This window comes from Copadichromis virginalis, linkage group LG9 (assembly GCF_057382275.1).
Source record: "Copadichromis virginalis isolate Kocher_CV1m ecotype Utaka linkage group LG9, C_Virginalis_male_GT1.1, whole genome shotgun sequence".
NCBI lineage: Eukaryota > Metazoa > Chordata > Actinopteri > Cichliformes > Cichlidae > Copadichromis > Copadichromis virginalis.
This window is the reverse complement of record NC_140626.1, coordinates 30,526,995-30,550,645: the sequence shown is the minus strand read 5'-3', so window position 1 is coordinate 30,550,645 and position 23,651 is coordinate 30,526,995. Positions and strand designations below refer to the sequence as shown.

At 40.5% G+C, this 23,651-nt stretch overlaps 3 protein-coding genes across 3 annotated transcripts; 1 reads left to right on the top strand and 2 right to left on the bottom strand.

Annotated features, from left to right (window-relative positions):
• Positions 1 to 5,721: 5,721 nt before the first annotated feature.
• LOC146702142 (uncharacterized) lies at positions 5,722 to 9,069 on the bottom strand. Its single transcript, XM_085468905.1, is given in 7 exon segments — positions 5,722 to 5,845; positions 6,095 to 7,174; positions 7,336 to 7,415; positions 7,523 to 8,167; positions 8,266 to 8,431; positions 8,615 to 8,775; positions 8,950 to 9,069. Coding segments are annotated over 7 exon segments (2,370 nt in total). The 3' UTR covers positions 5,722 to 5,727.
• A 1,707-nt stretch (positions 9,070 to 10,776) lies between these two features.
• ipo4 (importin 4) lies at positions 10,777 to 21,948 on the top strand. Its single transcript, XM_085468710.1, has 30 exons — positions 10,777 to 11,119; positions 11,414 to 11,500; positions 11,588 to 11,667; positions 11,748 to 11,789; positions 11,889 to 12,018; positions 12,751 to 12,930; positions 13,096 to 13,161; positions 13,242 to 13,343; positions 13,467 to 13,550; positions 14,204 to 14,359; positions 14,480 to 14,533; positions 14,634 to 14,743; positions 14,858 to 14,966; positions 15,305 to 15,434; positions 15,590 to 15,703; positions 15,923 to 16,036; positions 16,155 to 16,278; positions 16,501 to 16,612; positions 16,703 to 16,824; positions 16,908 to 16,985; positions 17,206 to 17,263; positions 17,905 to 18,010; positions 18,266 to 18,459; positions 18,588 to 18,638; positions 18,844 to 18,969; positions 19,895 to 20,121; positions 20,244 to 20,376; positions 20,526 to 20,630; positions 21,019 to 21,088; positions 21,271 to 21,948. Exons 1-30 carry the CDS (start codon positions 11,054 to 11,056, stop codon positions 21,399 to 21,401), a joined length of 3,261 nt encoding a protein of 1,086 aa, XP_085324836.1. The 5' UTR covers positions 10,777 to 11,053; the 3' UTR covers positions 21,402 to 21,948.
• On the bottom strand, positions 21,753 to 23,642 carry LOC146702140 (uncharacterized). The gene is made up of 4 exons (XM_085468713.1): positions 23,071 to 23,642; positions 22,882 to 22,981; positions 22,652 to 22,781; positions 21,753 to 22,151 (listed from the first exon to the last, which is right to left on the bottom strand). The coding sequence occupies exons 1-4, from the start codon at positions 23,196 to 23,198 to the stop codon at positions 22,054 to 22,056; spliced, it is 456 nt and encodes a 151-aa protein (XP_085324839.1). The 5' UTR covers positions 23,199 to 23,642; the 3' UTR covers positions 21,753 to 22,053.
• Between the last annotated feature and the right edge of the window lie 9 nt (positions 23,643 to 23,651).

The following is a 23,651-nucleotide window of genomic DNA, read 5'->3' as shown; positions in this document are numbered from 1 at the left end:
AGGACGGCACCCTGAACCTTAGTCGTAAGCAACTGGATATTATCGCTTTCACTTCACTGCTGGCACGACATAGAATTTTTCTGTTTTGGAAAGCTCATCACCCTCCAGCACGATCACGTTGGCTGGAAGATGTTATGTTCTTTTTAAAAATGGAGAAAATACAATTTAGACTCAGAGGAAATGTTAATAAGCCTTTTATCATTTACTTTAATTCATTGAAAACACTTACAACAGACTAAACTTTTGTACCATGGGGGTTTTTTTTGTTCTGGTTCTGGGAGGGAGTTGATTTTTTAATAATTTTTTTGTTTGTTTGTTTTTTTGTTGTTGTTTTCTGTGCGTGGGTTGTTGTTTTTTGTTTTTCTTCCTTTTTTTTCTCTTTCTTTTTTCTGTTTTATTGTTATCATCCGAATTTTAATGGCCTAATCTGTTTTGATATATGTCTTTATATCGGTTGGTACTTGCTGTATTGGTCCTGAAATGTCAAATTACATGTGCAAAACTTTATAAATAAAGAGGGGGGGGGGGGGAAGAAATACATGATGGACATATGATGTGAAAAATTCTCATCTAGTAAAAAAACCAAAACTAATGAGTTGTTGACTGTGAGCTGCAGCTGGTGTAAATCATGATTTTTATGGATATTTCTCACCGGTGAGTTGAGAACAGTTTAACTTGTTCTGCTTTCATATCAACTAGATCTGTGTTAGATGATTTTGATTTAACTTCCTGCTCTGGTTGTTTCAAACAAGCAACCAGTTTGATCTTTGCACCGATATTTGATTTACTTTCTATTATCAGAAGATTTGTGCACATAGTTTATAATTTCAAATGTTTCAGAGCAAATACAGCTGCTCTTTAAATATATTTTTGCATGAAATCTGTATTGTTTCAGTGAGTATTGAAACCTTATATGTGTAAAATGTTTTAAAATAAGCAAAATTATACCAATATTACACACAAATAATGACTTACACCTCTAATTTAGATCTTTGTGATCATGTGGAGAACATTACTGAGTTTATAAGGTAGCAAATGGTAGTTTCACCTTCTTTGAAATGCACCTCTACATTGTAAAAGTCTCTGACACTAAATCACTAAATCACCCACATAAGTCAATGTAAACAATGTCAAGGCTAACGATCCACATCAACGCCCATCATAAACCCACAGACACATGCACCTGGTTGCAACCAATAATCAAGTCACTTAATAATGCATTTGTGATGGCTTTCTGCTTTGGACAATTCATGCTGTACTGCCCGGCACAAGTGTCCAGAAACTGTGAAATGGAAGGCTGTTGGTATCTTCTGAATTAGTTAAATGTCACAATAAGGAGAGAGAGCACTGTCTATTTTTGATCACTTTCATCATATAGTATATATACACTAAGTTTATTCTGTCTGTAATTAATAAGAAAACTCCAGACAATTCCATTCTGAGCTTAAGAAGCTTCTGATAGGTTAGTAGAGTCCATTTGAGTAAATTGGTGGCACACCTGTGGATGCATATAAGGCACCCCCAAAATAACCTTAAATCGTATGAAAAAGCTTCTAGAAAACAAATTGTAGACTTTAAATTGGCTAGTTTTAAAATTAAAGAAACAGAGAGGATACAGCTGAAATTCAAACTGCTGGCCTTTCTTTGACCACTTCAAAGGATTACACACTGGTTACAGAATCTGTGAGAAATCTGAAGCTATATGTGACGAATACACATCAAAGATAAACTAGACTATATTATTAGCAACACTTCTGCCAATATGTGGAAAGCATTCAATGTCTGCTTCCCAACTGAGCAATGTGAGGAACATAAATGTTTTCTGTTATTTGCATTAGTGATGGGATTTCCGGCTCTTTTTAGAGATCCGGCTCTTTCGGTTCGGCTCACTAAAAAGAGCCGGCTCTTTCGGCTCCGAACCGGCTCTTCAGGTTGTTTTGTTGCTTTAATTAATTTATTATTAACAATAATATAAAATTATGCACAAAAGGAATTACTAACGTAAAAAGTGGTTTTATTTATATATGTTTATATATAAATATATGCGGTGGCCCCTAGAGACAAAACATGTACAAACTCCAAAACAAATTTCTAGCATGAACTGAACTTCCAAAGCAGAGCTACTAGATCACTTAAATTACACAATTGAAAGCATGTGTGTATTGTTTGTGTATTTATACACAGGCACTCATATATATATTCAAATAATTTAAAAAAAAGTTCATTTACCTGTTATTACCACACACCAAATCCGGTCGTTGGTACTTGCTGGCTTGTGTAGCCACAAGATAACAAAGGCTCAACACTGCGCCCAGCATCCTGGAGCACTTCTGTTGTCTTTTGTACGTGTTTTGAGTTTTTATGTGCTTCTGAGTTTTTATATGCTTCTGAGTTTTTACGTGCTTCGGAGTTTGTACGTGTTTTTACGTGTTTTGGAGTTTGTACATGCTTCAGAGTTCGTACGTGATTTGAAGTTTGTATGTGCTTTGTCTCTAGGGGCCACCGTAAATATACTTTTATTTATTCACTCCACATAAAATGTAATAAATAAATCACATAATACAAAAATCAACTATTCACATTTCAAGTTTTAACTATTTAAATTTTCAGCTTTTTCCTTTCACAAATTTAAAGTGAAAAGAACACAAAACACTGCAAACCACAACACAATTAAATATAAATTATAATATGAAAACTAAAAGAACATGCATATTCTCTGTCATATGGACCTGCATGAATAAACTTTCTCAATCCTTTATCATCTGCAACCGAAAATAGTTGTGGATGATTACTATACCTTTCTAATGTTGTTGTCCCTGCCTCTCTTTCTCTCTCTCTGGCTCTGTTCCTGTGCTACTGAGTGTAACTACCGCCCCTCCCCCCTCTGCCCAGCGTAAAGCACAAGGCTCGCGTGCAGAGTGAAGCGGAAAAAAAGTGCGAGAGAGAGGCTGAGAGAAAGGGAAAAAAAAAAACCCCACGTGACGGCTCGCGATAAGGAGCCGGCTCGCGTCGTTCACGTCAAAGAGTAGGCTCTAAGAGCCATTTCGTTCGCGAACGACCCATCACTACTAACAACTGCCTTTAAGGTGTCCCATAAAATGTTAGGATTTACCTGGCCATTATCATTTATTTCTAGAAAATGTTTTATTTTGGCTTTTATCTCTTTTATAATAGCCTTATTGTTAAGTAGACCTGTATTTTACGGTGGCCCCTAGAGACAAAGCACGTACAAACTCCAAAACACTTGCAAACTCCAAAACACTTGCAAACTAAAAAACACATGCAAACTCCAAAACACATGCAAACTCCAAAACACGTACAAACTCCAAAACACTTGCAAAATCCAAAACACTTGCAAACTAAAAAACACATGCAAACTCCAAAACACGTACAAACTCCAAAACACTTGCAAAATCCAAAACACTTGCAAACTCAAAAACACATGCAAATTCCAAAACACAACGGAAGTGCTCCAGGACGCTATATTGACATATTCCTAGTGCCTATGTCACAACTTTTTACCCTATGTCTATCATTTCTAAAGACAAAGAAAAGATCTATTCTTGAATATACGGCATGGGGGGGGTGAAAAGTAAGTAAAATCTCTATGCTTTGGATGCATTTCTCACCAAATATTCAATAAGCCCAAGTCATCCAGGCCCTTTCTTAGCAATTTACTCTGTGAAGTCACTATCCTCTTATTATTAGAGGTATCATCCTTATGCATGATTGTATTAAAGTCCCCTGCGCATATTAACACACCCTGAGACTCCGAGGAGATCAATTCAAGGATTTTCTTAAGAAGTTTCAAATCATAATTTGGTGGTAGGTAGACTGAAAGAAGAGTTACCATTTTGCCCTCTATTTTACCTTGAATTAACACATATCTGCCTTCATTATCCTTTACTTGTCTGGTAAGTTCAAAATGTAGGGAGTTGTGTATCAATACTGCAACTCCTCTTTTGTTACCTGTTTTAAAAGAGCTGTAAAATGTATTTGTGAATCCAAACTTCTTTAACTTCTCATGCTCTGTTTGAGATAAATGAGTTTCTTGGAGAAACACAATCTGTATTTTTTCCCGCTTTATCTTAGACATGACTCTACTCCTCTTAACAGGGTTGTTAAGTCCATTTACATTCCATGAAGCTGCTCTAAAGTCACGGTTACTCATACCGGTATTTCCAACCACTTATGTCGACACTCTGAACATAGAACTATAAGAACAAAATAACCACAAAAACTGAACATATGTTACCTTGACTTCCACTCTTGGGGCTTTATAGTGCCCTGTCATTCTATAGTGTCCATTCTTACAATATTGGAGAAAAAATCCTACCATGTGTTAGTAGCTCCATCGCTGCATCCAGCAGCTTGCTCTTGTCTCTGCGCATTTTAAGTATCTCTCTCGGTCCTGATCAACATAGTCTGTTTTACACGACACAGGTCTAACGCAAAAAATGGTATAAAGTAAAAACGTTACGGGGGCAATACGTACAATGCCAGCATATGGTAGAGGTATTTCTTTACAAATCTTAAATAAGATGTAATAGAAAGGCTAAACACCTCTTCCTCTATTATAATAAACTGAGATTAGGAAACAGTACTTACAGAGCCAAAACAGGTATTTTAGCCGCTTAGTCCAGTGAGGCTTAACACAAGATAGTTTATACTTATTGTCTGAGAAATCCATGAAGCCTTCCGCAAACACGTTCGGAGTGTGAGCTATCCGTTTTCTCCCAGTGTGCGCTTCGGGTGAGAACCTGTTCCCAGTTGACGTCCCCGCAGCGTGGCATCTCCACAGCGTAACCCCGCTTCTTCATATCCTCTGCCGCTTCTGATGCACTCTTGCACAGGCGTGGTCCGCTCTCCCAATGAATTCTCATTTTAGCTGGGTATGGTGTCTGGAAACGAATTTTTTGTTCTTTGAGGATCTTCTTAATGTCCTTGTATTCTTTGAGCTTGTTGTTAATCTCAGTCGGTAAGTCGTGTGTAAAAGTGATAGTTTTGCCCTCATAAGAAATTTTCTTAGCCCAAGCTGCTCTCAGGACTTTGTCTTTTATGTCATACCTCTGGAAATTAACCACAATAGACCTTGCAATTGCTATGTCTTGCGGCTTTGGTCCCAGTGATCGGTGAGCGCGCTGAATCTGCAACTCCTCATCTTCGGGAAGGGCAAGTTCTTTCTTTATGAAGTTGTTAATGAATGCCATCATATCATTCTCCTCAGCACCTTCCTTAATTCCGTATATACGGAGGTTGTTGCGGCGCGATCTTCCTTCCAGGTCCGTGACTTTGGTCTGGAGAGTTTTCTGCTGGTCCAGACAGTGAATTAGCGCATCGATCAGGTCCATATTCACTGTCTCAAGTTCGTTCACATGTTGTTCTGCTTCAGTTAGCCTAGTGGCGTGATTATGAATATCCACGATGGCATCTTGTAGCTTCTGATTCATCTCAGCCTTTAGGTTATTCAGATCTTCTTTGATTTCTTTCCTCATCTCTCGGATGTTATCACTCAAATTTTGTATTGCTTTAGCCATTGTTAGCTCGTTTTCCTCACTTTGCTCCGTGCTCCTCTTCATGCTAGCTCCGTCGCCGTCGTCCTGTAAGGTGTCTTTTGCCTCTCTGTAACTTTTGGAGCCCCCCTGTGTCTTTTTACATCTGCCTCCACGCATTGTATATCATCATCAGCATGAATACGTTTATTGTATCGAGTTTGTGGAGTTTTCCTCACTTATGATCAGGAGCGGACAAAAAGTTAATCCGCCATCTTGGAGCGCTCACCGGAAGTCTCCTCTTCTTTTTCTTTTTCATTTCTGCAGCTCTGTCTGAATCTCCGTCAGAACTTCTACGGGATGATAGAGAACCAATGACATTGTTTAACAAAACCGAGATCAAGCTTTACGGCCAGCCTAAGACAGAAAAAGTGACCCATTATCAATAAAATGATGAAAATTCTTTCCGTTTTTAAGAAAATAATAATACTGATAGTGAGCTTTAACCCCATATTATTTTCAAAAAAAATCTAGCTTAAAACAAACAAACACATTTCCTTCTGTTTTCATTAAAGGATCGAGAAAAAGATGGCAGTACTCACCCACTCTCACGGTGTCTGTCTTTATCCTTTGATTTCTTCTTTTTCTTACTCTTTTTGTGTTTTTTAGTGTGGCGGGCCTCAGAGCTGTCGTCCCTGTCTTTGCTGAGAGTCCTCTTGCAATTTTGATCCTCTTTGTCTGGAGAGGAAAGGCAAGCCCGTGGCGGGGAGCCCTTGAACTTGTTTGTTTCTGGTGCTGTAGAAGGTGAGAAATTTCCTTCCTTTGAGGAGTAATTTTCTCTCTCTTTGCCATTACTCTTATCCTTCATTGCCCAGGAGTCTTTGCTATCCTGCAGCCACCTCCGACTGCCACGAGACTCCTCTCGGTGGGAGTAACCATATCCCCTTCGCTCATGGTCAATGTCCTCTCTTGACCGGTAGCGGTAGTAATGGTAATGGTTAGAGCACCTGTCACAATCACGCTCCCGAGGGTGCTGGAAGGTTCGCTCCCGGTGACGATCGGCCTCCCATTCCCTGTAGTAACGTCCAGAAAGGGGGAAACGATCCCTGTACTGGCGGTGGTGACCGTCTTTGTAGTCCCGTCTGTACCGGTGACGATCGTCGTCGCTTTCTCGTTCGTGACTCCTATCCCTGTAGTGTCTTTCTCTATCTCTTCCAGAGCTAGAGTACAGCCGTTCCCTGTCTCAGGAAGATCATTTTTCATTGCAACTAGAACTAGGCTTGAACTGATACTGCTCCTTAGTATCCTTACGTCCTTCAGTCCCTGTTGTTGCACATTTATCTTGTGGTAGATCCTTGGCTTCATCCTTGCTTACGCTAACTTTCTGTGGAGCTGCAGAAGCTCCACTGGTGCTTTGAGAGCAGCCCGGCTGAGGGGGTAAGGCTGCAGGGTTGCCATCTTGCCCAGAAGAAGAAAGAGCGGAAGCAGATTCTTTAGCTGCAACAGAAGGGGTAGTTGTAGCAGTAGCTGAGGGTGAAGCGCTAACGGCGGAGGATTCTGTACAGTGAGGCAGGGGTTCAGATGGAGTTTTAGCCCTTGTGACAGGAGTGGAGAAATCCTGGCTTTCATTAGCAGCAGGATGAATGCTCTGAGAAGAACTAGCCTGGGATGAGGCATCTTTGCTGGAAAAATAAAATACAAAAGCAATATGAGCAATGCTTTGTCACACTGGCAGAGAGGAAAGTCAGCACAGTTTTAAGATCACTCCTCTAAACTTAAAAATTTAAATGCATAAAATGGACAGCAGAGCAATAAGTTTTTTTTAGTTCAGTGTTAGGCTTACTTTGGTTGGCTATGGTCACTGCCTATTCCATTAGCAACAGGAGCCGTAGACGTCAAACTGCCATGATTACTGCCAGAGATCTGATGTGCCCAAAATAAATAAAAGAAATATTAATAATATGCCCCTTTAAAAAAACAAAACAAAAACCCAAACAGACAAGCATTATAAAAGTAAAGACAAGATTTACCTTGTCAGGGCCGCTGTGTCCATTCACTTTGTGATGACCATTGTGGTGCCCATTTTGGCTGGATTTGAAGTCTCCATACGCTTGTCCATTTAATCCATTGCCGTGATGGTGCACTCCTGACTCCCCATTGGCGGTTTTGGGAGAATTATCAAAGACATTTCCTGTGTCTTTATTTTCATTAGGATGAGACTTGGATGAACTGCCGTTATCCAGAGTGCCACAGTTCTCTTGGTCTGATTCCCCGTTTCCTACAGGGTTCTGATCCCCATTACAGAAAGGCATGCCGCTGACTTGGTTTAGTGCACGCGGAATAAAACAAACGTCTGGTTGGACGTCTGAGGTAGACTGTGAGGAGGACAAAGAGCTGGAGGAGGAGGAGGAGCTGCTGGCGGAGGACGGCTGGCAGTAAGAGGAGGAAGAAGCAGATGGGTTCGGTTTGCTTAGCCCAATTGAAAATGAAAGCTTCTGTTGTTTGTCGCTGTCTGGAATCATTGTGGGCCGGCTTACTGAGTGGGAGATGGAAGCAGAGGAAGCAGAAGAAGCTAGTCCATGGTTTGGTTTCCCCACCACACTGCCGCTGGTGCTGGGCTTGGAGCTTGTGGGATAGTCCCTCAGAGATCCATTCCCATTAACATGAAGAGAACTCTGAAGGAACAAGAAGTCACAACAACAGGTTTTTAGAAGAGAAACACTGGGTTTAACAAAAACAACAACATTATCAGTACCCTCAGGTGAGGAAGTACCTTGTTCATGTGTGGTGGCAGCTGGGGACCTATGAAGCCAACACTGTTGTGATGCATGGTGGCGATGGTGCGTGGGATCACCACCGGCTGGGGAGATGACTGACCAGATATGCCAGCGTTATGGTTCAAGTGGCTGTAGTCCCCAGTTTTTTTCACATCTGTGCACCTGATGACATGGAAAAAAGAATATTAACCATGACAAAGCATCAACATTATAACATTAGGTTATAATAATACATTTTCTACAAGAAAAGTGGGAATAAACATGTCTACATTATTAAATCATGATGGGAAAAGTTCTACTGAAGGAATAAGCCTAGAATGTTTAAAAATACCGATGTTTACTCACTTGATGTAGAAGAGGACATATGCCTGCTGGTTGAGAACGGTCCTAATGTCACTGACTGACACGGACGAGTCATTCATCTGAAACCAGTGCCCATTGCTGGCCTGTGAGACAGAATGAGAGAGATGTGACACAGCAGATTCAGTTTCTGAATTGAATTTGAGCTAAAAAGAAGAATCTTATGGCTATATAGGGGTCTTTTTTTTCTTTCTTTCAATGCATACAAAGTATTTTTCTCTGTTTGCATTCAGTTTTCTGCTGAAATGTGTTGTTTATGGTGTGTGTTTGTTTGTACTACGCAACAGCAGCATTCAAACAGATTCGGGCACAGCCAGTACCTTAATATAGCAGAAATAGTGTCCAGCATGACAACTCAATTCAGAGTGAACCAGCACAGCATACAGCCTGTAGAGCTGGGGCTCCCCGTGGGACTGAGACACTGTTACTATTTCTACCATTTCTTCTTGGAGCAACTATAATGCACATAATTTCCTTAGGGATTAATAAAGTATTCTGATTCTGATTGTTTCAGGATGAGCTGCCATTATCCAATGACACATCTGCTTACCTGTATCTTTTGCTCGTTTCTCCTCCTCTTCTTTTCTCTTTTTTCTAAACTGAGGACCTGATGGCTTTGAACTTTTCTTGTCCATCTTCCATTGATTTTAATTTTGCACTGCAGTATGAACACCCATCCCTCAACCCAAGGATCACCACAACATGATCTAACACACCTACACCTTAGTTCACAGATTCATTTTGTCTAGGGTGCATTTCTGAGATTTCACACAACCCAGGATTCAAATCATGAATACATAATGGGCTTGGATTTACATCATTATGAATGAAATGCGCTCTATTTGGAAGCAGCCGCCCCCTCCTCCCCTTTCGGTTGTGTGTGAGACTTTAAATCATCAAACTGTAAATTTTAAATTGTTATTGATCCCTTTATCCCTAGTCCTAAAGTGTATATTTATTTTCTTACTCTTCTTATATATATTATTTGTTTACTTGCACTGCTGTAACTGGAGCTTCGTTGTCTCGTCTCTCTTTGTTCAGTCTGACGTCACTAGCCGTGTCTAGGTCTAAACTCCGCTGCAGGTCCATATATATCAAACGATCACTATGGCAATCTGTTGTGTTTAGAACCACGTCTTCAAGCAACTTAAAGAAGTCCAGAGGCTTTTCTTTCCAAGCTCCTTAGACTACGATGATGTGGATGACTGAGAACCTTCACAGACACGTCTTTTCCTGTCGTTGTCCCGATGTCCAATATTTCCTCTGTAACGTGCAAATTGGAGTCCACACCACAGATGAAAATGGCCAGCTGTGCAATGTCCATCATGTCTGTACTTTCATCCACAGCAAAAGAGTATGCAATAAAGTCCTTGCTTCTTTCACACAACCGTGTTCTTAAATCAGTGGTCATCTCACAAACTTGATCAACAATCGTATTTCTGCTCAGGCTCACATTTGCCAAAATGTTTTGTCTGGACACAAGAAGTCGTACACCTAATATCAATAAAAAAGGATGATTTAGCACTAGCTGCAGCTCACAGTCTACAACTTCTCTGGTCAAATTAGCTCGAGGATGCATTTCCAAAAAATGCTCCCATGACATAACTTTTGAGTCATTCACAGGCCTATATACACACTGTACAGCTTCATGATAAAACTTTTTTTTAAATATAATGAATGTGGGAAAAGCCGGTGCCCTCTGTCACACCCAATTTGGGATGAATCAGTGATGTACCATTTCAAATTCAGCTTCGCATCATTTTGCTTTTTTTTTTTGTTTGTTTGAATTATTTCGTTGTTTTTACTCTTGCTTAAATAAAAACATTTCATATATAAATCTGATGCAGAAAAGACAACATCACCTGCATCCAGGAAATGACAGAGTGCTTTGAAACACTGGATTTTCCCAGAAAACAGAAAGTCATTTCATGCCGGTGGTGTCAAATTTAATGAAGTTGGGTTTTTCTTCCCCAGTTCTATTTCATCGAACTGCAAACAGGCCAGAAATTCCCGTTCAGTTTCTCAGATATGAGGATTTGAACGCGTTGTATTGGGCCTCCTAACCACATGAAGGCGCTGTTTGTTTCAGTAATACTGAAAAATCCTGAAATCTGCTGGTCCCTTTAACGCAACTCACATGGAACTCCTGGCCGGTTCTGCCTCGCGTGCTGGCAGTTGCAGCGTTCGTGGACCGGACCGAGCTTAGATATTGTCACCTATCAGTCTTCCTTTTTCGTTTCGCACTTTAAAATCGAATTTTCCCAAAAGGAAAATCTGTAGCTAGCTTTTAGAACTACCAAGTGACATATTTGACAGGTGTCGCATTGGGAAGAAGGCACACAACTCGTTTTATGTACGAGTCTGTCAACGTCAACGTCAACTAACAGTACCGCTCACAAAACGGTTATCTGAGGGGTGACAGAGATGACAGAAGAGCTCGAGCAGATTCTTTCGCAGCTCACACAGCCTGATAATGCAATTATTCAGCAGGTAACGTCACAAATAATTTTATTAAAGTTAACGTTAGCCTTACTTTGCCCGGCTATAAGTGAACTTTTTGAAATGGCTGCTGGAGATAAGCTAGCTGATGTTTGTTAAGGTTTGGTTAGCTAACTGTTAAACCACTGGTACTGATATTTAGGACCACTGGGTTGTTATATTAGCAGTTTACTGCCTGAATAGTTGGTACCTTAATTAAAAACCAGGCTTAGGTTGTGAGTCAGTTGGTGAGCTGTTATTTCTTTGTGGCACCCACCACAGACAATCTCTTTTGTCCTCTTTTAGGCCACAGCCCAGCTGAAACAGGCGTTCAAAGACCCAGCTATTATTCCAGGCTTGTGTGCGGTCATGAGTGGCTCCCAAAACCCTCAGGTACTATATACCTTTTATTATTTTATCCTCTAGTGTGTGTGTGAAAAGAATGCCCATCTTTGTAAACATTTGGCATCCAACATGCAGATCCGTCAGTCAGCTGCAGTGATGCTGAGGCTGAGGGTGAAGAAACACTGGAAGAAGATCAGCCCTAATGACAGAGAGAGGTTTGAGTTTTACTTTTCTTTCACACTACCAGCTTTCATAGTTTAAACTCTGCTGTGATGTTTGCGTTTTATTCACACAGTCTGAAGGCAGTGGTGCTGCAGGCTTTCATGCAGGAAACAGAGTAAGAAAATGCTGCACTTACTGTTTTGCATTCTGTAGATATAGACCTACACATTTGAGCTGTCATGAGCCGTTGTTTCTCTGTTTATTTTCTTTGCAGGCACACGGTGCAGCATTCACTCTCCCAGCTGTGCGCTGTAATGGTTAAACATGAGACACCAGACCGTTGGCCTGCCCTGCTCCAGCTTCTCAATCAGTCCACCAAGAGCAGCAACCCTCATGACAGACAGGTAGCCTGATCAAGCACCAGATAGGAGTTCAGATTAGTTTAATGTATTTACAAGTGTAGATGATGATAGATGCACATGTCTGGACTAGTTCATAACCTGTGTTAGCTATAGCTTAAAGCAAGGATGTCACACACATTTTGCATTGTGGGCCACATAAAGCTGACTTTGATTTTAAGTGATACACACCAGTGAAAGTTTAACTACACATTTAATCTGTAATATAGCTTAACATAAGAAAAAGAAGTGCAGTTTTAACTGTATGTCTCAGGTTTTCTACATGATAATAACAAATGATGCTTTAGTTAATGAAAGACAATTGCCAGTATAGCTCATTGGGCTTAATTTGTAAGAAGTAAATGTGTAAAAAATGGTAGCTCATTGCCCAGACTGTTCAGTAAGTTTTTGTTAATTCACAGAAAATATACTGTTTGTTCTATGTTTTCCCTGCTTGTTACCTTGTGTCTAAACAAACAAAAAACAGATTTCCAAACAGGTCAATTTCTGTCTTTTTTTCCCTCTGGTTTAGTATAAATGGGTGAAGTCTGTAAAGGTTAGAAAACATACAGTTAAAAGTGCAAAGTTTATATCCCCCTTTACATTTTTTTCAGCTGTATTAGGCTGGCCAATTCTGGTTCTCAGGCCTTATGTTTGAAACATTTGGGTTAAAGTCTCATATTTTATTACAATTTGTGCATAGTTTAATCACTAGAAATATCGTAATTTTTTTGCCAGGTTGGACTCCTGCTGCTGAACAAGGTGATCGAATCCAACGCTGAGCCTTTCAAGCCCCACTACTGCCAGCTCCTGCAGCTGCTTCGTAGTGTGCTGGAAGACCACAACAACCCTACAGCTCTGTACTATTGCATCCTCACCCTCACAGCCATAACAGAATTCATTGGCACAGAAGAGATGGTGAGGCAAAACAACATTTCAGGCAATGTGCAGACATTGAAACTATTCCACAAGAGATTTGTTTATAATTGCACTGCATGTGATCCGTTACAACTTAAGTTGAAATAATTTTCAAAAATCTAGAAGTATTTTGTCACAACTCAATAACATCTTGCTCTCTTATAGCACCTGATGCGTTCCATCCTCCCAAATCTGATTGTTGCCCTGAAATGTCTCATCAAGGCTGATCAGGTAAATTCTAGCAAATGCTTTTGTACCTAATGTGTTGATAAATACCTACTAAATTATTACTTCTGTCTCTCCCTTCACAGAACCAAGCCAGTGAGGCCATGGAGGTGTTTAATGAGCTCATGGAGAGTGAGGTGTCCGTTATCGTCCCACATGTTGCTGACGTTGTCCGCTTCTTCTTGGAGGTACGACCTAATTGTGTGAATTCTGTTTGATATTCTAAATTTTATTCATTTTTTTAAGCTGACAAGTGATGTTTGGTACCTGAATGCTCAGAGGGTTTTACATGTGCTTTCTGCTTGTGTTAGGTCGGCAGTGACACCAATCTGAGTGACTCTCTGCGAGTGAAAGCGCTCTCTTGCGTCACCTTCCTCATCAAGTTGAAGAGTAAGGTGAGTCATCCACCAGCTCTTTAAATATCTGCCTTATGTGTGTGTGTGTGTATGTGGAGTTGTAGAGCATATGAGAATCTTATGGGTCTGTCAAAAGACATGACTGCTTGTCTTGTCTTTTCTTGACACCAAACGTAGTGTTTACCACTGATAGCCATCCTAAAAAAAGCAACGAAAACATTCAAAATTCACAAATTAAAGTTAACACTGTTCTCACACATTTTATTATGTGCAGTTTAGTCATTATAATTTATAGAATTTAGAGAATAATTAAAAATACTAAGCTGTGACTTGACAAAATTATATATGTCATAAGTATAGGTCATCTGATTTTGGACCTTCTAGGAAGAGACGGTTTGTCTACAAGATTTTCTTTGTATTCGATTAAAATGAATAAATGAGTGTTTTCTGGGAATGGGACTAGTTATGCAAAATGAATTAAACTGACTGTAAAAACAAAGTGCAATCTCTTGTGACACATAACTGAATAAAAGCGGATTTACATAATGGATACTCCTTGTACTCCCAGCAGCTGGGAACTGGTTTGGTTTTTATTGGATACTTATTGGTGGAGTATCACATAGCTTTAAAATGTACGGAATATAAAAGTTGGATGCGAAATTTGAAATAATATATTTTTCTAATCTTCACAGACTGTGCTGAAGCAGAAGCTCCTGAGCCCAATCCTGCAGGCCATTTTCCCTGTACTGACTGCAGCTCCACCTCCGGGTGAGCAGGACCCAGAAGATGAAGAGGACGACAGCGGAGATGGAACAGATAATGAAAGTCCCAAACACTGTGCTGCTCAGGTGTTTAACTATTTTGATATAAATTGTGCTTTTTTGTTGTTTTTTATCAAAGAAGTTCACTTTGCAGGAGCTTAAAGTAATTTTGAATAAGATTTGACCTGTTCTTTTGTCTGTTTTCAGATTATTGACACTATGGCTCTTCATATGCCTCCAGAGAAACTGTTCCAACAACTGGTAGGTCATATAGATTTGGAATAACTCTGATCCCTGGCTGTTGTATCTGCTTTCTGATAGTGTGTTAAATTGTTTTGTTTTGTTTTGTTGTTTGTAATAGATGCCCCTTACTCAGACCTGCCTTGCCAGTGAAAATCCATATCAGAGGAAGGGAGGCCTCATGTGTCTTGCTGTGCTGGCTGAAGGGTGTGCAGACCACATACGCACTAAGTACGAACGCTTGACATGAAATAAGTGTATATATGTTGTTGATATGTGTTCAAATCTATACATGCAGTTTGATTTTGACAATGTCTAAACATTCTTTGTGTATCTGTGTGGTAGGATTTTAAAATCAGTGCTGCAAACAGTATGTCAGAGTCTTTCAGACAGCAGTGAGGTGGTACGCAGTGCAGGCCTTTTTGCCCTTGGACAATTCTCTGAACATTTACAGGTGAGTCAGAACACCTCAGTGGGAAAAGCTGTTTTTCTGTTTATTTTTGGTTTTCAAGCCTTTAAAATCTGGTTCTTTGGGGTTTATACCTGGAATGAAGTGCTTGCATGTTTTATTCTATTTGTGACACAGTATGCTCAGTTTAGACCTTATTTACAACGGGAACTGTGTGTGAAGGAATGGACAGAAGTTATCATAAGATGTTGCATGCTATAGGATGTACTTAAAGTGTCACTTATCTCAAACCTGATCTATATGGATGTGTATAGTTTTTTCCACAATAAAACGAAGAACTATTCTCAGTTTCTTTTTCTAAATTTTCCTTCTTTGCTTTCCAGCCTGAAGTGAGCACGTATTGTTCAGAATTGATGCCTTTGTTGCTGGGATACCTTTCTTCGTTGAACCAGGCCAAGGTTGGCCACGTCACGAAAGCGTTTTACGCCCTAGAGAACTTCATGGAGAACCTAGGTAAAATATCTCCCCAGAGACAAGCACAGTAAAAGTCACACAACTTCCCTACAAGGGGAGAAATTACCAAAATGTTCTGCAAACCAAAAACTATTGTTAAACAAAACAAAAAGTCACCTTCTTTTCATCATCCCTCATTTTGGTTTTACAAACAGGAGCTGATATTGAGCCCTATCTGCCCACTCTGATGGAGACGATGCTTTCTGCTCTGAACAACACTGATAACCTCAAGATAAAAGAACTGGCAGTGTCTGCTATCGGTGCCATAGGTAACTGAATGTCAGGGTTTTATACATTAACCAGTAAAAAAAAAGAGTTCTAGTTTTCTGACTGACTGTGTAAGATAATAGTTCAATAAACATCCTCAATTATTTGTTCTTCCAGTGTCAAATACAGAAAGATAGAAAGACAAGCTATTATGACATTAAATCTTATCTCTTAAATGAAAACTAACCTAATCTCTCAACTACCTCAAATGACTTTAACAGCCAATGCTGCCAAGGAGCTGCTGGTTCCCTACTTCACCCCAGTTATTGAAAGTTTGAAGGGCTTTCTGACCACCACCACAGAGGAAATGAGGTCTCTACAAACTCAGTCTTTGGGTTGGTAAACTTCAAAATTCTCTCTAAACTAAAAAGTTTTCTTTTGAGATCAGGAAACATTTTAACCACACGTTCCCTGGTAGTTTCTGTAGGCTCACTGTTTTATTGTTGCTGTCAGATACTCTCTCTGTTCTGGCCCGCACCATTGGCAAAGATGTCTTCAGTCCTCTTGCTGCTGAGTGTGTTCAACTGGGCCTCAACCTCACCAATACCATTGATGACCCTGACCTAAGACGCTGCACGTATGTTACAACTCTTTATTGAACAAAGCAAACATTCAAGAAGTCAACGTTGTGATTCAAAACACATTTTTAACTAGTCCTCATTTCATTCCCTGCTAAAAGATCTCTCCCTGCTGTCAGAGCTTTATTATTGTGTTGTTGTGGTCTTCATAAATAGTAGTACAGAAAAGCTCCAGCTTACCTGTTGGTTGTCCTTCACCTCTCTGTCGCTCCATCTTTCAGGTACAGCCTCTATTCTGCTGTATCCATAGTCACCCCTGATTGCCTGACTCCTCACCTCACTGCCATAACAACTGTAATGCTGTATGCTCTGAAGTCCAGTGAAGGCGTCACGGTAGAAACTATTACTGTAGCACTTGTGTTTGAAATATTCTCAATTAAAACGAATGTTTCAATTTCCCACTTCCTATTTTGTTGTTTTCAGGCACATCTTGAGGAGGACAAGGCGTTTGTTCTGCTGGACGATGATGACGATGAAAATGACGAAAAAGATACAGAGATTTTTTTAGAAGATGACAAAGGGACAGATATCCATGATGTGGCTGGGTAAGGCTCACATACTTGCACACACACGTAGTTCATGTTCATCCAAATACTCACACTGAAAACCCAATGTGTCCATGTCTTAGGTTCAGTGTGGAGAATGCCTACATTGACGAAAAGGAGGATGCCTGCGAGGCACTAGGAGAGATTGCCTTCAATGCTGGGTAAAACTTCGTAACTTCTTCTTTTCTTTTTTTTTTCTTTTTTTTTTTTTTTTTAAACCTTCAGTGATGGGAATTTTACAGAGATTAACACACATGGATAAATGTACTTAATAAGAATAAAAAATTAGGAAGTGTTCTAAAACTTGTGTCCCATGCGAGACATTTTAGATGTGAACATGTGTGTAATTTTTGCTCTTGTTGCTGTGGTTTCCCCTGACAGTGTTGCCTTCCAGCCCTTCCTGGAGTCCAGCTTCCAGCAGGTTTATGAGATGAGAGATGTAAGTGGCTCCGGTTGGCTGGTTGACCAAATATCCCTCTCGTTTAATGTGCTGTGAAGGGCACTTTGTGGTCTGTAATTGTGCATCTAGTTATAAATGACCGTCTATAGGTTAATTGATAATGTTGATTTGAATCCTGCCTTATATTGTTATCTTTGGTCAGTTTTAAAAGCTATTTTCACAGATATAAAAATGTTTTACTATTTCCCTTGATAAGCTTTAACAAAGGTGAGGCAGCTAAAACAATCTTCTAACAGTATATAGACTACTGCTAAATACATTGTAAGAGACTGTAAGTTGTGGCTAATAAACATTAAAGACCCTTTCCTTAAAAAAAAAACAAACAAACACATTTATGCTTTGGCAAGGTGATCAAATGTTTTCCTGCTAGCTGTTGTGCCTATATCATTTTATTAATACCTTACTTTTTCAGACGATATGTTGGTACTGCTGTGAGAAAAATGTGGCATTACAGTATCCCTTTTTTTTAGGGGTCAATCCTTGTTGGTTCTGCCATAATGCCAGGGTCCCTCATACTTTATCTTCCTTTAACTTCAGGAGGGTCATACTTGCATTGAACCTGTCACGTCTGTCAGCCCCACCCAGTAAGCTGTAGTATTCTCTCTTACTTTTCTCCCCAGTTTCCCCATGAGGATGTTCGCAGGGCAGCGTTTGGAGCCATGGGGCAGTTTTGCCGAGCTCAGCACAAAGTGTGGAAGGAGAATCCCACTGAGGCCAACCAGCAGGGTATTACAGGGCACCAGCAAGCTGAATTAGGCAGTAGTATTGTCTGCTCTAGATTCAGTAACACAGCCGAGGCGGATAAGACAAGTTTCTAAACAGAGATAGAAAGTTGCATATAGATTTTATATCCTGGAAAATTATATCCAGTTTCAACTTAGAAATGTGCTTTTTGTGTATAACAGGAATCAGCGCCATTGCTTTTCATACATTTTAACTTTCTTCTTCGATGTTTCTGCACATCTTTTGTCCCACACTCAGCCCTGTTGAAGTTGTTGGATATAGTGGTTCCCTGCTTTTTGGAAACGGTGCAAAGGGAGCCCGAGCGTCATGTTGTGATGGGTGTCTTGGAAAGCATGAATAGTGTCATCAAGTCCTGCAAAGAGGAGGTTTTCAAAAACCCTTCCCGCCTGAAGGAGATCAGCCATGCCATCCGCGATGTGCTCAAGAAAAAGGTGAGGGTGTGGGTGATGGATGGTTTTATTTGCTAAAACTCATTTGTCACAGATTGTTTTGCTTAGAATGAATTGTGCTTTAAAAGCCTTCCACTTTTTTTTTCCTGTTGTTTTCTCTGCCTTCTCAGACCCCGTGTCAGGACAGCGGTGGTGATGAAGCTGATGATGAAGACCAACAGGTGCTGCAAATCAAACAGTAAACTGGATCAACACAATGCTGAATTTTTGCTGTGAAAATATATGTCCTGATCCAAGAGCTTTAGTGTTTTCTGTGGCCCACTTTTAAATACAATGCAGTCAAAAGTAACAATACGAGTCTGTGAAGTTTTTATCTCTTTTTTCCCTCCGTATTGATTATTCCTGTTGATGTGCTGTGTGTTTCAGGCAGAGTATGATGCCATGCTCCAGGAGTTTGCAGGGGAGGGAATCCCCTTGGTGGCCGCCTCCGTTCCTGCAGACAACTTTTTCCCCTTCCTCAATGACCTGTTGCCCTTCATCATGAACAAAGCTGTGAGTCCGAATGCACTGATACATTTAGGCGTGTGACAGGAGTACTTTATACCCCAGCACCTTTTTCTTTTTTCAGATGGCAGTTTATTACAAAGCAAGTAACAGAACTAGTACCATGTGTTATCCCCTGCCATCCGTAGATGTTACAGATCTCAACTTATAAATAAATAAGAAAAAATATTTAAAAGAGAACATAAATAAAGTCACACAGTCATTTAACGAAGACTTCCAAAATTTCAATTTTATAGGTTTAACATATTTGACCCAAATATCCCAAAGTTTAAGATCAATAAAGAAAGAAAACATTTCCATAGTGTAAATATCACTTAATATATCTGTGTCAAGAGATTTATTCTAAAAGACACTTCTTCAGCTGAGTCTGAAAGGTAGAAACACACAGACGCTGTAGTTTTTACTTGCAAGGGCGGTCACAGAGCGCTCACACGAGAGTGGGGGGCCCTGTGATCAGCGCTCTGTTCTTGCACTTGTCTTTATTTATACACAAGAAAAGTAATACAATAATGAAAACATTTGTTCAGTGGAATATTGATACGTGTGTGTGTGTGTGTGTGTGTGTGTGTGTGTTTGAATGTGGGAAGCAGCCCCTTTTCCTGGTAAGAGCTCAGAACTGCTTGTTCAGCTTCTTACTATCGCTGTGGGAAGATTCAGATAAAAATATCTGAACAAGTTTTATAAAAGAACAATCAGTTCTAAGTAATAAAAAGGTCATCATGCAGTATTCTATCACATGTAAACTTATATCATTAAAAGCTTATACTGACTACTAAGTACAATTTTCCATTGACAATCTGTCACTCTTGAACTGATTGATTTTGCTAAGCACAGAGAAATGTTTTTAATCTGGTTTGAAATCCTTTGGGAAGAGTCACCCTAATAAATCATATTTATTTACTGAATTTCATAGAAATCCTCGTGCACCGTGGCAGACCGGTCCTTCTCTGTGGGCACCATTGCAGAAATCCTCCATGCTCTCATGAGCGTGTCTGGGGGGCGGGGAGTGGCAGGCCGCCTGTCCAATCGCTTGCTTCCTGTACTGGTAGCTGGAGCGAAGGACAGTGACCCTGAGGTTCGGAACAACAGCGTGTTTGGACTGGGATGCCTGGCTCAGGCAGCTGGACCCATCGTTGTATCGTATCCTTCTTAACTGTGTGTGCTTCTGTTTGGAATAATTGTTGTGTTTGGCAGTACACATTTTATTTTGTTTTTTCAGACTAAATTAAATCCATTGCAGTCCTTAGCAAAGTCTGTCTCAGAGACTATCCCATGATGCTGTCTGTGTTTTCCAACCTGCTGTCCAAGGAATCTGACCTCAGGGTAATTGATAACCTGTGTGCTGCCCTCTGCAGGATGATCATGAGCAATGTGGATGCTGTCCCTCTGGAACAGGTTTGTTATATTAAATATTTCAGCTAATGGTTCTCACCTCTTCAGCTAAACTTAACTACAGCATATTTTCACAAGCAGGAAGCTGAGTGCAACAGTGCTGCAAAAATGTTTTCAGAATTTCAAGCAAATGACTCTTTGCTCACTGACAGGTGTTGCCAGCTTTGGTGGCTCGTCTCCCGCTCAAAGAGGACCAAGAAGAGAACAATACAGTGTTCAGCTGCCTGGCTATGCTCTACACACACAGCCCTGCTCTGGTACAGTCAAAACCACATTTACATCTGTTTACATTTCCAATGTAGAGGATGAGTTTAGATCACTGTGGTCCGTTGTCAATTGTGTTGCACAGGAAATTGTGTTTCCTTACATTTATTTTGTGTTGAAAGAAGTCTTTGATCCACATTGATTATTAAAGAGCAGCTGTTCACATGTTTAGAAAGATGCTTTGTAAGGAAAACTTCTGACCAATCATCTTTTATTAAATGTTAAATCATTTATTCTTACAATCTAACACATGCAGAAACTTTGACATGCTCTGATGTAAATCTTGAATTTCTTCACATTGTGCATTTTGTCCCTAAATGTAAAAAATATTTGAATCAGACTTTTTTTAAGTTTATGTATTTTTTTTTTTATCTCTTTCAGGTCGTGAATTTAATGAAACCCATAGTTGCTGCTTCCAGTCATGTCCTAGGCAACAAGGATGTTGATAAAGGTGAAGATTTCTGCAGAATAGCAGATTGCATGTAAAAATTCCCTCGAATGAACCCTCGTGACTCAGAGCTTCACATCTGATGTTTCTTAGCATCCTGCACAGCACTCTCATCAGTATTTCGTTCTTTTGTAGTGATCTGTCTCCAGTGTTGACCTCTAACTCTGTTTGTTTCTCCTCCACAGAAAGCCAGAACATTTCAGTAGCACTCATGCAAAAGTTTGCCCAGAACCACAGTGCTGAGTTCCAAGCAGCTGTGACCTCACTTCCTGCAGAGCAGAGGGATAGTCTCAGCGCAGCCATCACTGCCTCATAGCCCACACACATAGATACATCCTTCCACTCAACAACCAGAAAAATTATACTGTAGGTAGAAAATGGGACAGTTGTGTGTCATGTTTAAGCTGGATGATCTAAGTGCAGCACTTCAGCCATTCTTCAAAAGTTATTATTACATTCAGCAGCTCTTCTTTTTATTTATTTGCTAACATGCATGCTGTGTTTACATTTTCTTATGTTAGGAGTTCTGGTTCTATTTTGATTTCCTGCTTTACTATAAATCAATTTAACCTGTGGAGAAAGATGTGTGTTCTTGCTCCTTTGAACTGCCTTATTCAGAGATTTCTTAATGTTTGTACACATGCTGAGTTATTAGTTTTGAAAACAGTTACTTTACCTTTAGTACTCTGCTGATGCTCAGAAATACAACCTGTGACCTTACAGAGCCCAAAAAACTTTCACAAAACACAAATTAACAAGGACAGAAGCTTTTTACAAATGCTTCAGTAATGTAATTCTAACAAGTTATGCAATGTCAGTTCAGAAGTATTTATCACTAAATAAAACCAGTCTTGTCATAATAAGCTTTGCTGTGGACCGTTGGAGCATTCATGTTAAAACTTTCTTACAAAAAAAGGTAATCAGATGTTAAGTTTGTTCAATTTCAGTTGTACTCATTGTGTTGCTCCTCAGATCTCCCGTTGTCCCTGAGCCTGAGTAAAGCCCGGCAGCTTGTTTTCAGTGTCCAGCGCCATAGTCATCTGCACGGGTGTCAGTCCATTTTCCCCTGATGCAAACACAGAAGCACACAGAAGAATCTTTGTGAGCCCATGTGGCATTTTAACTGGAAAACTCATGTCTGAGACATAAATTCCACATATCGTCAGAGGCTCTGAGGGCTTTTAATTCTGCATTTAATTCTGCTCCTACAAGAGTAAATGAATAATTGTCATTTTGAAAAGTGGACCTGATTCCTGACAGTGCTGAGAAGTCAGGTTTTATGTGGACGCTGACGTAATGTTTGGTACGATTTTTTTGTCATTGCCTCAGGCTGTGGCACACCACTGTGATCCACATGAGTCTGACAAGTCACCCGTTATCTGAGAGGTCGCTGTGCACTGCAGGGAGAGTGGCTTTTTTGGGGGGCATGGCAATGTAGATATTGGCTAACAGTGACACAGCAAAGAAAAATCTGAATCAAGAAACCCCGAGCCAACTTGAACGGCAGCAGAAATGAGATTATGAGCCTCACATATCAAAAGTGTGAGATTTAAACTGCTTCCAGACCTGCACACGTCTGTTTCCAGGGCAGGATATCCATTCCAGTGCGGCAGAAGGAGCGGTCAGTGTGGGCCTCGGTGCTGTACAGGACCTCCTGGAGCTGTTTGTCTCCTGGCTTCTGGGCTTTCACGCGTACCTGAAGGACAGAACAGGAAAATCAAGTTGCTCTCACTGTCACCTGATTTCCACAGACTGCCATCACACCACATCCCTGCAATTGGATCTCACAGCTGTACCTCTAGGATAGTGATCTCTTTCTCCTTCAGCTTCCCTGCTTTGTTTTTCACCTGGGTCTTCTTGGTGTCAACCCAAACCACCCTCTCCTTCACCTCTGACCTGAATATGCACACACATTAATAAATATTCATTAGATTGCTTCTTTAAAAACAAAATAAAAACACTTCCTCACATGGAGTGAGACTCACTCTTGGATGCCCAGATCAGCAAGTGTGGTGTCCAGGAAAGGGAAGGGCTGGTTTGCCAGGTCGGCCTGCACCTCGATGGGCAGTGTCACCGACATGGGGATATCCCGCTCCACTATGACGCGCAACATTTTGTTGTGGGACCCCGGGAGCTTCCTTTCTGCCGGTCGGTTAGCCTGCTCCACAGTTGCCGCCTCCTCCAGAGAGCGTTTTGTGTCGTCTGCTGCCAGCTTGACTTGCTGATCTGTATTTCAGGAGGCAGTGGGTTTTTACCCTCTCCCCCTTTGATCCTGTGCGTTATCTTTTAAAACTTGCTATCTGCACCTTTTGGCTCCAGCACGTCTTTATTGTTAGAGCTGTTGCTTGCTGTGTTCTTCTGCGGGGTGCTGATGATTCAGTGTTCTGCTTCTTCTGATGGTAAACGCCTCTGGAAAGCCTGAATATGTGAGCGCGTCTGATTCATACAGCGTTCTGCTCTGCCCCCCGGGCTGATATATGCAGCCAGTGTGAATGTGTGTTATGTGTCACTCAGATGTTAGGTTCATTAGACTGTCACAAGAGTGATGGACGGATGTTGGTGTTTT

What these genes read in the sequence shown, in the direction of transcription:
- ipo4 (XM_085468710.1), top strand. Translation starts at nt 11,054, where the DNA reads ATGACAGAAGAGCTCGAGCAGATTCTTTCGCAGCTCACACAGCCTGAT. An exon ending in GCAACCCTCATGACAGACAG is followed by an intron (nt 12,019 to 12,750) that starts GTAGCCTGATCA and finishes TTTTTTTGCCAG; the next exon opens with GTTGGACTCCTGCTGCTGAA. An exon ending in AATTCTCTGAACATTTACAG is followed by an intron (nt 14,967 to 15,304) that starts GTGAGTCAGAAC and finishes TTTGCTTTCCAG; the next exon opens with CCTGAAGTGAGCACGTATTG.
- LOC146702140 (XM_085468713.1), bottom strand. Translation starts at nt 23,198, where the DNA reads ATGTTGCGCGTCATAGTGGAGCGGGATATCCCCATGTCGGTGACACTG. An exon ending in GCTGATCTGGGCATCCAAGA is followed by an intron (nt 22,982 to 23,070) that starts GTGAGTCTCACT and finishes GTGCATATTCAG; the next exon opens with GTCAGAGGTGAAGGAGAGGG. An exon ending in CTGGAAACAGACGTGTGCAG is followed by an intron (nt 22,152 to 22,651) that starts GTCTGGAAGCAG and finishes TGTTTGCATCAG; the next exon opens with GGGAAAATGGACTGACACCC.